The sequence below is a fragment of the Cynocephalus volans genome, chromosome 10, assembly GCF_027409185.1.
Source record: "Cynocephalus volans isolate mCynVol1 chromosome 10, mCynVol1.pri, whole genome shotgun sequence".
In the NCBI taxonomy this organism is placed as follows: Eukaryota; Metazoa; Chordata; class Mammalia; order Dermoptera; family Cynocephalidae; genus Cynocephalus; species Cynocephalus volans.
The window spans coordinates 97,534,981-97,547,603 of NC_084469.1; the positions used below are offsets into that span (position 1 = coordinate 97,534,981).

The following is a 12,623-nucleotide window of genomic DNA, read 5'->3' on the forward strand; positions in this document are numbered from 1 at the left end:
GTCCACTAGTAGCTAAACACTGTGCTGAGCACCTGGGATAAAATAGAAATCTGATGTGTGTATAGCTGATGGAGCACAAAAGCCTTTTAAACCCCTTATGTCGAACATTTTTTCACAATTCTTTTAACGTGTATTCAAAAAAATAGTACACAAAACCTGTGATTTCACAGATACCAGTTAGGATGAGACTAAGTTGAGAAGATGATTCCGTCAATGTAAACTGAAGTTGAAGAAAACATATCAAATCAGAAAAAGATTAAGTACAGTCAGTACCCAGGCATTGCAAAAATTGTGAAAGAGGTGTGCAGGTCTGAAGTCGGGGGGGGCTCCATTCTGATAGGAGAGACCGGCATAAATAAATAAAACAGTGATTATGAAATGATGGTCCCCATAACAGTTGCCAAGGTAAAGCACAAGGGTTTCCCACAGGGAGGAGCCATCGTGGTGGTTTGGAGGCGTCAGGGAAGACTTGGTGGAGGGAGATTCTCTGAGAGGTCTTGCAGGTTGAGTAGGAGATCTCAAGGTGGGCCATCTGGGAGAGGGATTAACCTGAAAGATCTTGAAGACTCAAAAGAGCTCCCACTCACACACGTTTGAGGGGCCACTGAGCCCCACTAAAATCGGGAGGGAGAAGAAAGTGATATATCCACTGTGCCTCTGCTTTTCTCCCCCACCACGTCCCGCTTTGTTCTTTGTAGGCATCATCACACTTCATTTGGCTTGTATTTCTGGTTCCTGTCTCCCTCACCCACTGGTCTCCAGGCTCAGAGCCCCTACGACAGGGACCATGAGGCAGGAAGGCTGGACTCGACCTCGTCCACCTCACTTCCCCAGAGGTCACGCTGTGATCACAGGGTTGACCAGTCCCCATCCTGAGTACCACCTTAACATAAACTGTCAGGGCCCACCAGGAACATCAAAGACATTCCTGCCACTATGGAAATTCTGAGAGTTTAGAAGCTGAGGAGTCCAGCTCCTAGTTAAAAACCCATGTGTGATTTTTTGGTGATTCCAAAGGGTTTATCCAGCAGGCCCCCCAGGGGCAGCTGCCTTCCCCATGCCAGATTTGGTGCCTTGCCAGTGCCCTATAATCTCTGGAAGGAGCTGAGGTCAAGGGCTCGGATCCTCCTGGCTGGTCATTGTCCTTGCAGATTTGCACTCCTGGCCAAGGGATCTTCATTTCCGTGTCTCTTTATCTGTGGTCTTCAGCTAAAGTCTCCTTATGGGGGCAGGAGACGGAAACCTTAAAGACCGTTTTCTCTATTCTTGCTCAGTACCCAGTTTTTTTCCCCATTTCTAGCCCTCTTTCCCCTTCCCTGTGTCCATAAAACTGCAGGAGCCGTTTGTTTGGAGCTGCCTCCACAGTGAGATGAATGAACCCCACTCCTGTGCTGGAGGGATGTGGGACAAGGAGGAGTTGGCACTTTCTCTGGTCTAGATCAGCATGGAAAGTGATCAAAGGCTTAGCTTGTTGCTTTTTGCTTGGCCATTTTCTTTTCTTTTTCTTTCTTTCTTTTTTTTTTTTTTTTGCCTGTATGGGGATCCGAACCCTTGATCTTGGTGTTATCAGCACCACGCTCTACCAAGTGAGCTAACCAGCCAGCCCTGCCTGGCCATTTGGATTGGCAGCTTCTACATCTGGCAGATAGAAGCTACCTTGCAGGAACCAGGGACAAAGGCCAACCAATTCTTTGTCACATAATGGAGATAAGCTAAGGGCTGCAGACGCACACTCGCAGTCTGTCGGCATGTTCACAGTAGGGGACAGGACAAGTCCCATTCAGCTGCCTGTCTGAGGATATACGGCCTGTCTTCTCTCTCACCTTTCTAGAGACCCTGTCCCAGTCTGTTTTGTGTTGCTCTAACAGAACACCGAAGGCTGGGGTAATTGATAAAACAAGTTTATTTGACTCAAAATGCTGGTGGCTGGAAAGTTCAAGATCAGGCAGCTGCTTCTAGTGAGGGCCTCAGGCTACTTCCACCCATGGAAGAAAAGAAAAGCAGGCATGTGCAAAGAGATCACATGGCGAGGGGCGAAACAAGAGAACCAAGGAAGCCAGGCTCTTTTTATAACAACCTGCTCTCTACTTTTTCTAACGGAAATTAATCCATTCCCAAGGGAGCGAGAACTCGCCCCTGCAGGAGGGCGTTTATCAATTCATGATGAGGCCACCCCTGTGACTCAAGCACCTCCCTCTAGGCCCCACTTCCCAACACTGCCACACTGGGGATTAAATTTCAACAAGAGTTTTGCTGGGGTCAGTTGCATGCAAACCATAGCAAACCCTTAGCGCTAACTTTCTCTGCTCCAGGAGGGGCTTAGCAAGCCAGCAGGCCTGTCTGCAAAAGCAGAGGTGCTGGCCAAGCGACTCCATATGGATGTCTCCCTCCTTTCTATGTGATGCATCTTCTGGGACAGGGGTGCATGTACCTCAGTGGTACTCACAAAGCAGTGCCTTTTTTTTTTTTTTTTTTTTTTTTTGGGTGGCTGGCTGGTATGGGGATCTGTGACTTTGGTGTCCCTTTTTAATTTCCTCCTTGCACAGTGCCCTGAATCCTTCCCTAATCAGCAGATAAGAGAGAACTTTGCAAACCACACAGGGCGATTAGCAAGAGCCAAGGCCTAGAAGGTTGTTAGGGAAAGGATCTGGGTGGTGTGTGTGGGTGGGTTGGAGGAGAGAGGGGGAATAGCCCAGGGAAATCAACTCAATAATCTAGGTGCTAGAGGAGGCCAAGAGCAGGGTCCCTCCCCCTTGGCACTACAGATCTGTGGGGACATCCTGAGTACTGCAGATGCTGAGCAGCGTCCCTGGCCTCCACCCCCTCAATGCCGGGAGCACCCCCCAGTCGTGACAACCACAAATGTCTCCAGACATCACCCAGTATCCCCTTGGGGGGGAGCAGAATCCTCCCATGTTGAGACCCACTGTACTAGATAGTAAGTTTTGAAGAAAGTTTGAATGATAAACCATGTTGATCCACAGTGTACTCTCACCTGTTATCACTGATGCAATGGATTCAGGAGTTTTTTTCTCCCAGGGCAAGTTCAAGTACTCAGACCACCCCCTCAACCGGAGTTTTGGGCTGCCCTTTGACTACAATGGAACCCTTGATATCCTCATGCCCCCGGGTCAGAGAGGCATTCTGATCCTCTGGTTTGAGAACAGCCTGCTGGTCTCCCATAACGCAGGTGAGCCAACGGCCGGGATGGGGCTTCCCCTTGGTGGCCTCCTCTGGGCAGGATGGATGCAGCCTACCCAAGAGGAGGGAAGGGGAGAAGACAGGCCCCCTGACTCGAGTGGACCACGAACCCATTCTCACTTTGCCAACCTCATTGTGTCCCCGCCTCTTCCTGCCTTATGGGATCTTTAGGGCCAGTTAGACAGGGAGGTTCTGAAAGTCACCAGACTCTTAGGGCAGAGGGTCCAAATTGTCAGTGAACAACAGATCTTGTTTTGGAGCCTGAGGTCTGTGAGATGGGTCAGGGCCACCCAATTGAATGCTAAGCATCTGGGATGTAGATTCTCAGCATTTCAAACAAGTAAACCTCCCCTGGGGAAGAGAAAAATTGGGAAATGGCACAGCATTTCCAGTTGGCATTGCCAAGGATTCTTCTGCCCTGCCACACTCATTTGGTCAGCAGGTAGAAAGAGAGGAACAAAAAGCAGCCCTCTAGGGAGGAGCATGCTGTCTGGGAGCCCCGGGCATACGTATGGCCACAAGAGCTCCCAAAATCTCAGCCTGCCCAGCCCCCTGTGCCAGGTGCCCAGCACCAGCCAGGCCAGCCAACCATTTCCTAAGGCACAGAACAGTCTGGGGACATGTCTCCCAATGGAAGAAAAGGACTCAGGGCTGGTCCACCCATTTTTGGGAGCTGTCTTAGTTCATTTTCTGTTGCTTATAACAGAACTCCTGAAACTGGGTAATTTTTAATTTTTAAAATAATTTTAATTTTATTTTTAAAAATTTATTCATTTATTTTTGGTGACTGTCTGGTACAGAAACTAGGTAATTTATAATGGAAAAAAATATATTTCTTACAATTCTGGAGACTGGGAAGTCCAAGGTCGAGGAGGCACATCTGGGGTGGGCTTTCTTGCTGGTGGGGACTCTCTGCAGAGTCCCAAGGCAGTGCAGGGCATCACATGGGGAGGGGGCTGAGTGTGCCAGCTCAGATCTCTCTTCCTCTTATAAAGCCAACAGTCCACTCCCATGGTAACCCATTAATCCATTAACTGTTAATCCGTAAGTGGATGAATCCATTGATGATGGCAGAGTCCTCATGACCCAATCATCTCCCAGAGGCCGCACTTCTCAACACTGCCACTTTAGGGATTAAGCTCCAACATGAGCTTTGAAGGGAACATTCAAACTATAGCAGGAGTCCATTACAGAAAGAAAGTTCCATTTTATTCTTTATATATGTTACCCATATTAAAAAGCATTACATTGTGTTCGAGCCACCAGTCGATGGAAAAGCATTCCTTCTATAAACTCAGTGGCCATTCCTCAGAGTGCTGTTACCAAAGAGACCCATGGGAGTCACATTTTCTTAAACCTAAGTGTGTTCCTTGTCATGTTTTACAGAATTGCACTGCGGCACTGTATTGTCCTTGATTTTGTGTGTGTGTGTGTTTGTGTGTGTGTGTGTGTGTGTGTGTGTGTGTGTGTGTGTGTGTGTGTGTGTGTGTGTGTGTGTGTGACTTCCAAAGCCTTGCCCTTGGTGTTCTACCAGTGCACCTAACCGGCCAGCCCTTTTCCTTGATTTTTTATCCTTTGAGTAACAAACCGATCAAAAGCTGTAAGAACAATAAGCAGCCACAGGAGGGATGGGGTGGGCAGTGGCAGTTGGGTTCCCATCTCATAGGGTGTGTACGGCTGCTCACGAGTCTGCCCTCTCATCTTGTAGGTCAGCTTGTCAGCCCTATCCAGGTGCAACAAGGAGGCCAGACCTTGTATCCTTCCATTTACGGAGCCAACATCACCATCCACAACATCGCTGCCAGTGCGTGTCTGACCTGCCAGTAGCTTTCTAGAAACATCTATACTTGGCTTATTAACCCTTGACCTGCCACATCCAACCCTGCCAAAACAAAGAAACCAATTTTGTTACACATTCAGGAACGATTCAGGGCACAGACTTTTGTACCCTTTAAGGATGAAATGGAATATCAATTAGTTTGCTAGTATCATTTTTCTAGACCTGTCATAACAAAGTGCCCCAAACTGCGTGGTTCAGAACAACAGAATTTTATTGTCTCCCATATCTGGAGTCTAAAGTCTGAAATCAAGGTGTCAGCAGGGCCAGGCTCCCTCTGGAGGCCCTAGAGAAGGATCTGTTCTAGGCCTCTGCTAGCTTCCTGAAGCCTCAGGCACTCCCTGGCTTATAGATAACTGTTTTCTTCTTTTGTCTCCTCACGCCACCTTCCCTCTGTGTGTGTCTGTCTCTGTGTCCAAATTTCCTCTTTTTATAAGGACACCAGTCATACTGGATCAGGGTTCACCCTTGTGACCACCTTCTGAGCTATTGGGGGTTAAGACTCTGACCTGTCTTTTTGCAGGGGACACAATTCCACCAGTTCAGCTCATAACAAAGGGAAAGCATCCTCACAACTTCTTTGCTAGTAAATTGTTGTCCCATTCCTCTTTTGTTCTATGTTTTTGGAAAAACTCATTCAGTTGGAAAAAATGAAATTCACCAGTATAATTTTTCTCTTAATACTGGTTTGGAAACTTTCAGGCAAGTAGTGCAACAAATTGTGGGATCACTTGACTTTTATTTATTTATTTTTTCTTTTTTCGAAATTTGTCTCTTGGAATTGGGGGGCCAGATGGCCGGTCAGGGGATCTGAACCTTTGACCGTGTAACACCACTGCCTAACCAACTGAGCTAACCTGCCAACGCTTGACTTTTAAAAGTCAGTATTTCCCCTTTTGTTAATCATCGTATTGCAATCTACTCTCTATGTCTAGTTATCTGTTTAAAATTAATCAATAGTTATGAAAATTAATTATATGAAATTAATTTATAATTATTTGTGGTCCTTTAAAGTTTTCTTTTTTTTTAGTATTATAACTATAATTAAATTCCCTTTGACCAGCTCCCCAAATTGAGGCCCTTCTCCAGCTTCTTAGAGGGGCCTCAAAATTCATAACAGAAATGAATTTTAGTATGAATTTTGTGTGTATCTATCTCTCCAGCCAGTTGAAAAACTCACACTCATATTTAAATATGGGTCTGCTGGAAATGGTTGGGCCATTGTCCAACCATTGTGTTATTCTACAGCTTACCTTTCCCCTTGCATTTTTAAAAGAATTTTTATCATTACACAATGTAAACATTTTTCCCATTGCATTTTTTAAAAAATTATTGTAAGAACACTTACTATGAGATCTACCCTCTTAAATTTTTAAGTGCACAATACAGTAGTTTTTAAAATTATTTATTCATTTATTTTTTATTTTCCTAAAATATATATAACATAAGATTTGCCATTTTAACCATTTTTAAACATACAATCCCATGGAATTAATTACATTCACAATGCTGTGTAATCACCACATCTATCTATTTCTAAAACTATTTTTGTCATCCTAAACACAAACTCTGTACCCGTTAAGCATTAACTTCCCATTACTCCTTCCCCCCCCAGTTTCTGGTAACTTCTAATCTATTTCTGTCTCTGGATTTTTTAAAATTTACTTTTTCTTAGTTGACCTATGATAATTGTATATATTTATGGAGTACCATCTGATATTTATGTACATTTATGTGTGCAGTGACCATATTGGGATAATTAACATAGCCCTCACCTCAATCATTTGTCATTTCTTTGTCTTGGGAACATTCAAAATCCTCTCTACTAGCTATTTGAAATTGTACTAAAATATAATATAAATATAAATATAATATAAATATAAATATATTATATATATAATATAAATATATAAATATAAATATATATATAATAAAATAAAATTATAATAATAATTGTTGTTAACCGTAGTCTCCCTGCAGTGATGGTTATATTAACTGCCCTCTCCCTATCCCCATAACTCCCTGCCCTTACCAATCTCTAGTAACCACTATTCTACTCTCTTCTATGAGATCAACGTTTTTAGCTTCCACATGAGTGACAACATGCAGTATTTCTCTTTCTGTGCCTGGCTTATTTCACTTAATGTAATTTCCTCCAAGCTCATCCATGTTGCTGCGAATGGCAGAATTTCATTCTTTTTTATGGCTGAGTAGTATTCCACTGTGTGTATACCTTGTTTTCTTCATCCAGTCATCCGTTGACATACACTTAGGTTGGTTCCAACTCTTGGCTCTTGTAAGCAGTGAAAACATGTGGTGCAGTACATTGGTGTTAACACAGGTACGATGCTGTGCAGCAGATGTCTAGAACTTACTTATTTGGCATAACTGAAACGTTATATCCATTGAAAAGTCACTCCCCACTTCCCCCACCCCCCAGCCCTTGACAACCTACTCTCTGCTTCTATGGCTTTGACTATTTTAGATTCCTCATATAAGCAAGATCATGCAGTATTTCTCCTTCTGTGTTTATTTCACTGAGCATAATGTCCTCAAGGTTCTTTCATTTTGTTGCATATTGCGGGATTTCCTTGCTTTTTAACACTGAATATATTCTATTGTTTGTATCTACCACATTTTCTTCATCCATCCATCCATCCTTCAATGGACATTTAGACTGTTTCCACATTGAAGCTTTTGTAAATAATGCTGCAATGAATGTGGGAGATACTGCCTCACACCATTAGGATGGTCAACCCAAAAGATAAGAAGTGTAAGCAAGGATGCGGGGAAAGTGGAAGCCTTGTGCACTGTTGGTAGGAATGTACAATGGTTCAACCACCGTGGAAAACAGTATGGGGGTTCCTCAAAAAATTAAACATAGTATTGCCATATGATCCAGCCATCCCACTTCTGGATACTTACCCAAAAGAATTGCACATTATATTTTTAAGATAGGGCCAGTATGAATTCCCACCAGCAACATGGGAGAGCCCCTGTTGTCCTCACCAAGCCTGCAATCCATGAAGCAATCACACCGTCCTCCCCAGGGGGTTCCACCCGCTCACTGAGGAGCACCGACTCGGGTAACAGATCATGTCCAGCCCCTGCTTATCATCTCTTTCCACACTTACTAGAAGTTTCGTAATTGCTCTTTCAGATTCTAGACTCTACCAAGCCCAGGTTAAGCAGATCAATCCCTTTCTGTTTTTCTTCCTTTCTTCCTTCTTTTCTTTCTTTCTTGTTGCACCTTGAGATATAATTTGTATACCATACAATTCACCCATGTAAAGTTTACAATTTGATGATTTTTGGTACATTCACAGAGTCATTCAACCATCACCACAATCAACTTTAGAACATTTTTATCACCCCAAAAAGAAATCTATATCCTTTCACTATTGCCCCACAATCCTCCATTTCCCCCCACTTCCTGGCAACTACAATCTACTTTGTCTCTATAGATTCTCCTATTCTGGACTCTTTATATAAAAGGAACCATACAATATGTAGTCTTTTGTATCTGGCTTCTTTGACTTTACATAATGCCTTTAAGATTGTAGCATATACCAGTATTTCATACCCTTTTAAGGCTGAATACTATTACACTGTTTAAATGGACCACGTTGTGTTTGTACATTCATCTGTTGATGGACACTTGGGTTGTTTCCACTTAAGGGCTAATATGAATTATACTGCTGTGAACATTTGTATTCACATTTTTGTGTAGTCATGTTTTCATTTCTCTTGAGTATACACCTTCGAGTGGAATTGCTGGACCATGTAGTAAAGCGTTACCATATGTATACCAAAAAAAACCCAACATATGTATACCACATATCATGTTTAACTTTTGAGGAACTGCCTTTCACAGCAGCTGCACCATTTTTCATTCCCACCAATAATATATGAGGGTTCTGATTTCTCCCATCTTCACCACCAATTGTTACTCAAACTGTCTTTTGACTATGGCCATTCTAGTGAGTATGAAGTGGTATCTATCTCACTGTGGTTTTAATTAAAATTTCCTTAATGACTAATGATATTGAGCCCATCTTCATATATTCATTGGCCATCTGTACATATTCTTTGGAGAAATATCTATTCAGACCCTTTACCCTTTTAAAAATTGGGTTATTTGACTTTTTATTATTGAGCTGTAAGAGTTCTAAATATATTCTGGATACAAGTCCCTTAACAGAGATATGATTTGCAGATGTTTTCTCCCACTCTGTGAATTGTCTTCCTCCCCCTCCAAAAATCAGTAAGTACTCATCACCTCCCATGCCTGGAATCTTTAATGGTTCCTTATTTTCTAAAGAATAAAGTCCATGACCTGGCCGATTAGCTCAGTTGGTTAGAGAGTAGTGCTATAATACCAAGGTCAAGGGTTCAGATCCCCGTACCAGCCAGCTGCAAAAAATAATAATATTAAAATAAAGTCCAGACTATCAAGGGTGACATTCTGGTCTTACCCTACTGTCAACCACTGCCCTACGGGATCCCTTTTCTTCACCTAACCTAGTGGTTCTCAACCTGGGGACTCTTGGCAATGTCTGGAGACATTTTTGGTTGTCACACTGGCATCTAATGGGTAGAGACCAGAGTGCTGCCCAACAGCCTGCAGTGAGAAGGACAGCCCCCACCACGAAGAATGATCTGGCCCCTAGTGTCAGTAGTGCTGAGACTGAGAAGACTTAAGTCAAATTAATTTGGTCCTTGTCCTAAAAACGCACCTCCTCTTTTCTACATCAGTTGCTATTTTTCAAGGCCCATCTTAAGCCTCATTTTTTGAAAACATCCTTGACTGTCTTTTTATTTATTTATTTTTTTGGTGGCTAGCCAGTACAAGGATCAAACCCTGGACCTTGGTGTTATCAGCACCACACTCTAACCGACTGGGGTAACCGGCCAGCCCCTTGAATGTCTTTTTAAGAGAATAAAAATATCCATTGGATCTTGTCATTCCCTTTCAAAAAAACTTATAATAGTGTCCTGCATTCACTGGAATAATGTATATGCAAAAGACCAGAAACAATCTCAATGTTCATCAGTGGAGGACTAGTTAAATAAATTATGGTTCATCCAGGGACCAGAACACCAACCAGCCATCTACATTCATGTACATAAAAGGAAAGAAGAAACCAAGTTATAAAGTAGCTTGAAGAGTTGCATAATACAATCCCATATGTACACAACTGCAGGAAAGGGTGTTAACTAACATGTTAACAGTGGATACCTATGTCAGAGGTCAGGAAAGCACAGCCTGTGGGCCAAATCTGGCCTACCACCTGTTTTTGTAAATAAAGTTTTATTGAAACACAGCCACATTCGTTTGTTGGTTGGTGGCTGGCTGGTATGGGGATCTGAACCCTTGACCTTGGTGTTTTAAAGCTGCACTCTAACCAACTGAGCTAACTGGCCAGCCCTAGATTCATTTTGTTTAAACATTGCCCATAGCTGCTTTTGCAGAGTTGAGTAGTTGTAACAGACATTGCAAAGTAGAAAATATTTACCAACTGGTCCTTTACAAAAGTTTGCTGACCAAATTTGGGGTAATTTTTTCTTTAACTCTATTTTTTAGTATTGCTTGACTTTTCCACATGAACTCTGTGATGATGACCAGAAAATAGAAGTAACACTGTTTTGATTCAGGGAGGAAAAATCAAGTGCATGAGAAACTGAGAGCAAGCAAAGGCAGAAAATAAAGAGCACTATATATGAAGACCATAGATGTAAAATAAGTCTTTTCATTACTGTTAAAAGAAAAGCTTTAAACAGATTAAATTTAACAAAGTTTGAGCAAAGAATGATTCACGAATTGGGCAGCGCTTGAAAGCAGATGAGGTTCAGAGAGCTCCACTCCACAGGGTGGGCAGTGAGCTTTTGTAGGCTGAGCATGGAAGTAAAGTGCAGAAGTAGTTTGATTTATTACAGGTAGCGTCTGTCTTGTTTGGACATGGTCTCATCAGCTGGCTGCCTGTGATTGGCTGAGACTCAGCTGCCTGTGATTGGCTGAAGCTCAGCTGCTTGTAATTGGCTGAGACTTGGCTACCTGTTACAAAGGATTCATTCCTAACTTAGTTTTTGGTTTGCTTCTTTACCAAGGTTGGAGTTCATCACATAGGAACACAAGGTAGGGAAACAGCCCCAGGCCAGTGGCCTCCTGCTTGTTTAATTTAACATTATTCAGTGTCAGAAATTTAAGAATGAATTTTTTGTCCATGGAAAGAATTATCATTTCAATTTTTGTTTTGTCTTGTTTTTCCTAGATGAGAATGAATTGGCAGTTTTAACCCGGGAAGATAATTTGTATTATGGCAGTCTGGGAGTCTTGTCAAATTCTATAATTAAAGTAGGTAAAAATCAAAGTCCATTTATTACCCAGTTGGGAAGAAATAATTGTCTTGTTCCCAAACTTCTGATTTTTGTCTGAAGGCTAAATCACTCTAGTTATTAAAATAATAATAATAATAACAAAGCAGCTAAAATTTACTGACTGCTTAAAATACAGCAGGTGCTGGTCTAAGTGCCCTTTCTGTGTTACTTCATGTAAACCCGACCATCAGTTTAATAAGTAAATCCTTATACTTGACAGATGGAAAAACTGAGGCACAGAGATGCTAAGTCACTTGTTCAAGGTCACAGAGGTGCTAAGTGGTGGTGGCATTTGGGTTAACTCACATTATAGTATACGCTATGCCTATCTAATTTTATTTCCATCCTCACAATAATGTTGTGAAGGAGATAATATCATCCACCTTTTACAAGTGAGAAAACTTAAGTGCCAGTTTCTTTCTTTCCCAGTCTTTAGTGGCCTAGATAGTTCCCCAGGTCTACTGGCTCCTACTTCAGTGTTGTTCCTGCTAGACTACAGTCACCATTCTTCCTGAAAGTTACCCAACAGTAACTTTCCACACAGTAACGTTCAGGAATAGGAGAGGTTGATTGGATTCAGGGCACAAACATGACAACCATCCCTTTGAAGCCTTAACCCTGATGTTCCAACGGCCAAAGTGTTTTATGGGGAAAGGTTCTGTAGCTTTTGTCTGACTTTCCGAAGAGGTCCATAACCTGTGAATAAGTAAAGAACCATTTTTTGGATAGCCTCACTGATGAGGAGATACTGAGTTTCCGTGATTCATTTCATCACCAAGGGGTGAACGCAGCTGAACTGTACTTTTGACTTTGCTTTTTTTTTTTTAAGTCTAACTTCTTTAAATCCAACTCCTAAGATAAAATTTGAACCTTCAAAAATGAATTAGAATGATTTGATCTCAGAAATCATTTTCCTCTTAGTTTGCAGACCAACAAATCTGGTCCGAAGGGGCAGCCCTGATGTTCACGGGTACAGGGATGCTTGACATACTGACCCCACTTCTCGATGCGAATTTTTCAGCTTTCGATTTCCAGAAGTGCTCCGTGAATATTCAAGCGATTCTTATGGATCCCCAACTCCAAGTTGAAAAGTGCAAAGTATGTGATCATCACTTTTAGATTGATGTTCAGTGTATTCTTTTTTTAAAAAGACAAATACAAAATCCCCGGAGTTGGGCATTTGTAGCCAGCAACCACATATGAAAAC

General features: G+C 42.3%; 1 protein-coding gene across 1 annotated transcript in view; it reads left to right on the plus strand.

Annotated features, from left to right (window-relative positions):
• The window catches only part of CATSPERD (cation channel sperm associated auxiliary subunit delta), a 60,539-nt gene that overhangs the window by 13,582 nt on the left and 34,334 nt on the right, over positions 1-12,623 (plus strand). The window contains exons 9-12 of the mRNA XM_063109971.1: positions 3,040-3,190; positions 4,910-5,005; positions 11,311-11,393; positions 12,338-12,514. Coding sequence (XP_062966041.1) covers positions 3,040-3,190; positions 4,910-5,005; positions 11,311-11,393; positions 12,338-12,514 — 507 coding nt within the window. The remainder of the gene's footprint in view (positions 1-3,039; positions 3,191-4,909; positions 5,006-11,310; positions 11,394-12,337; positions 12,515-12,623) is intronic.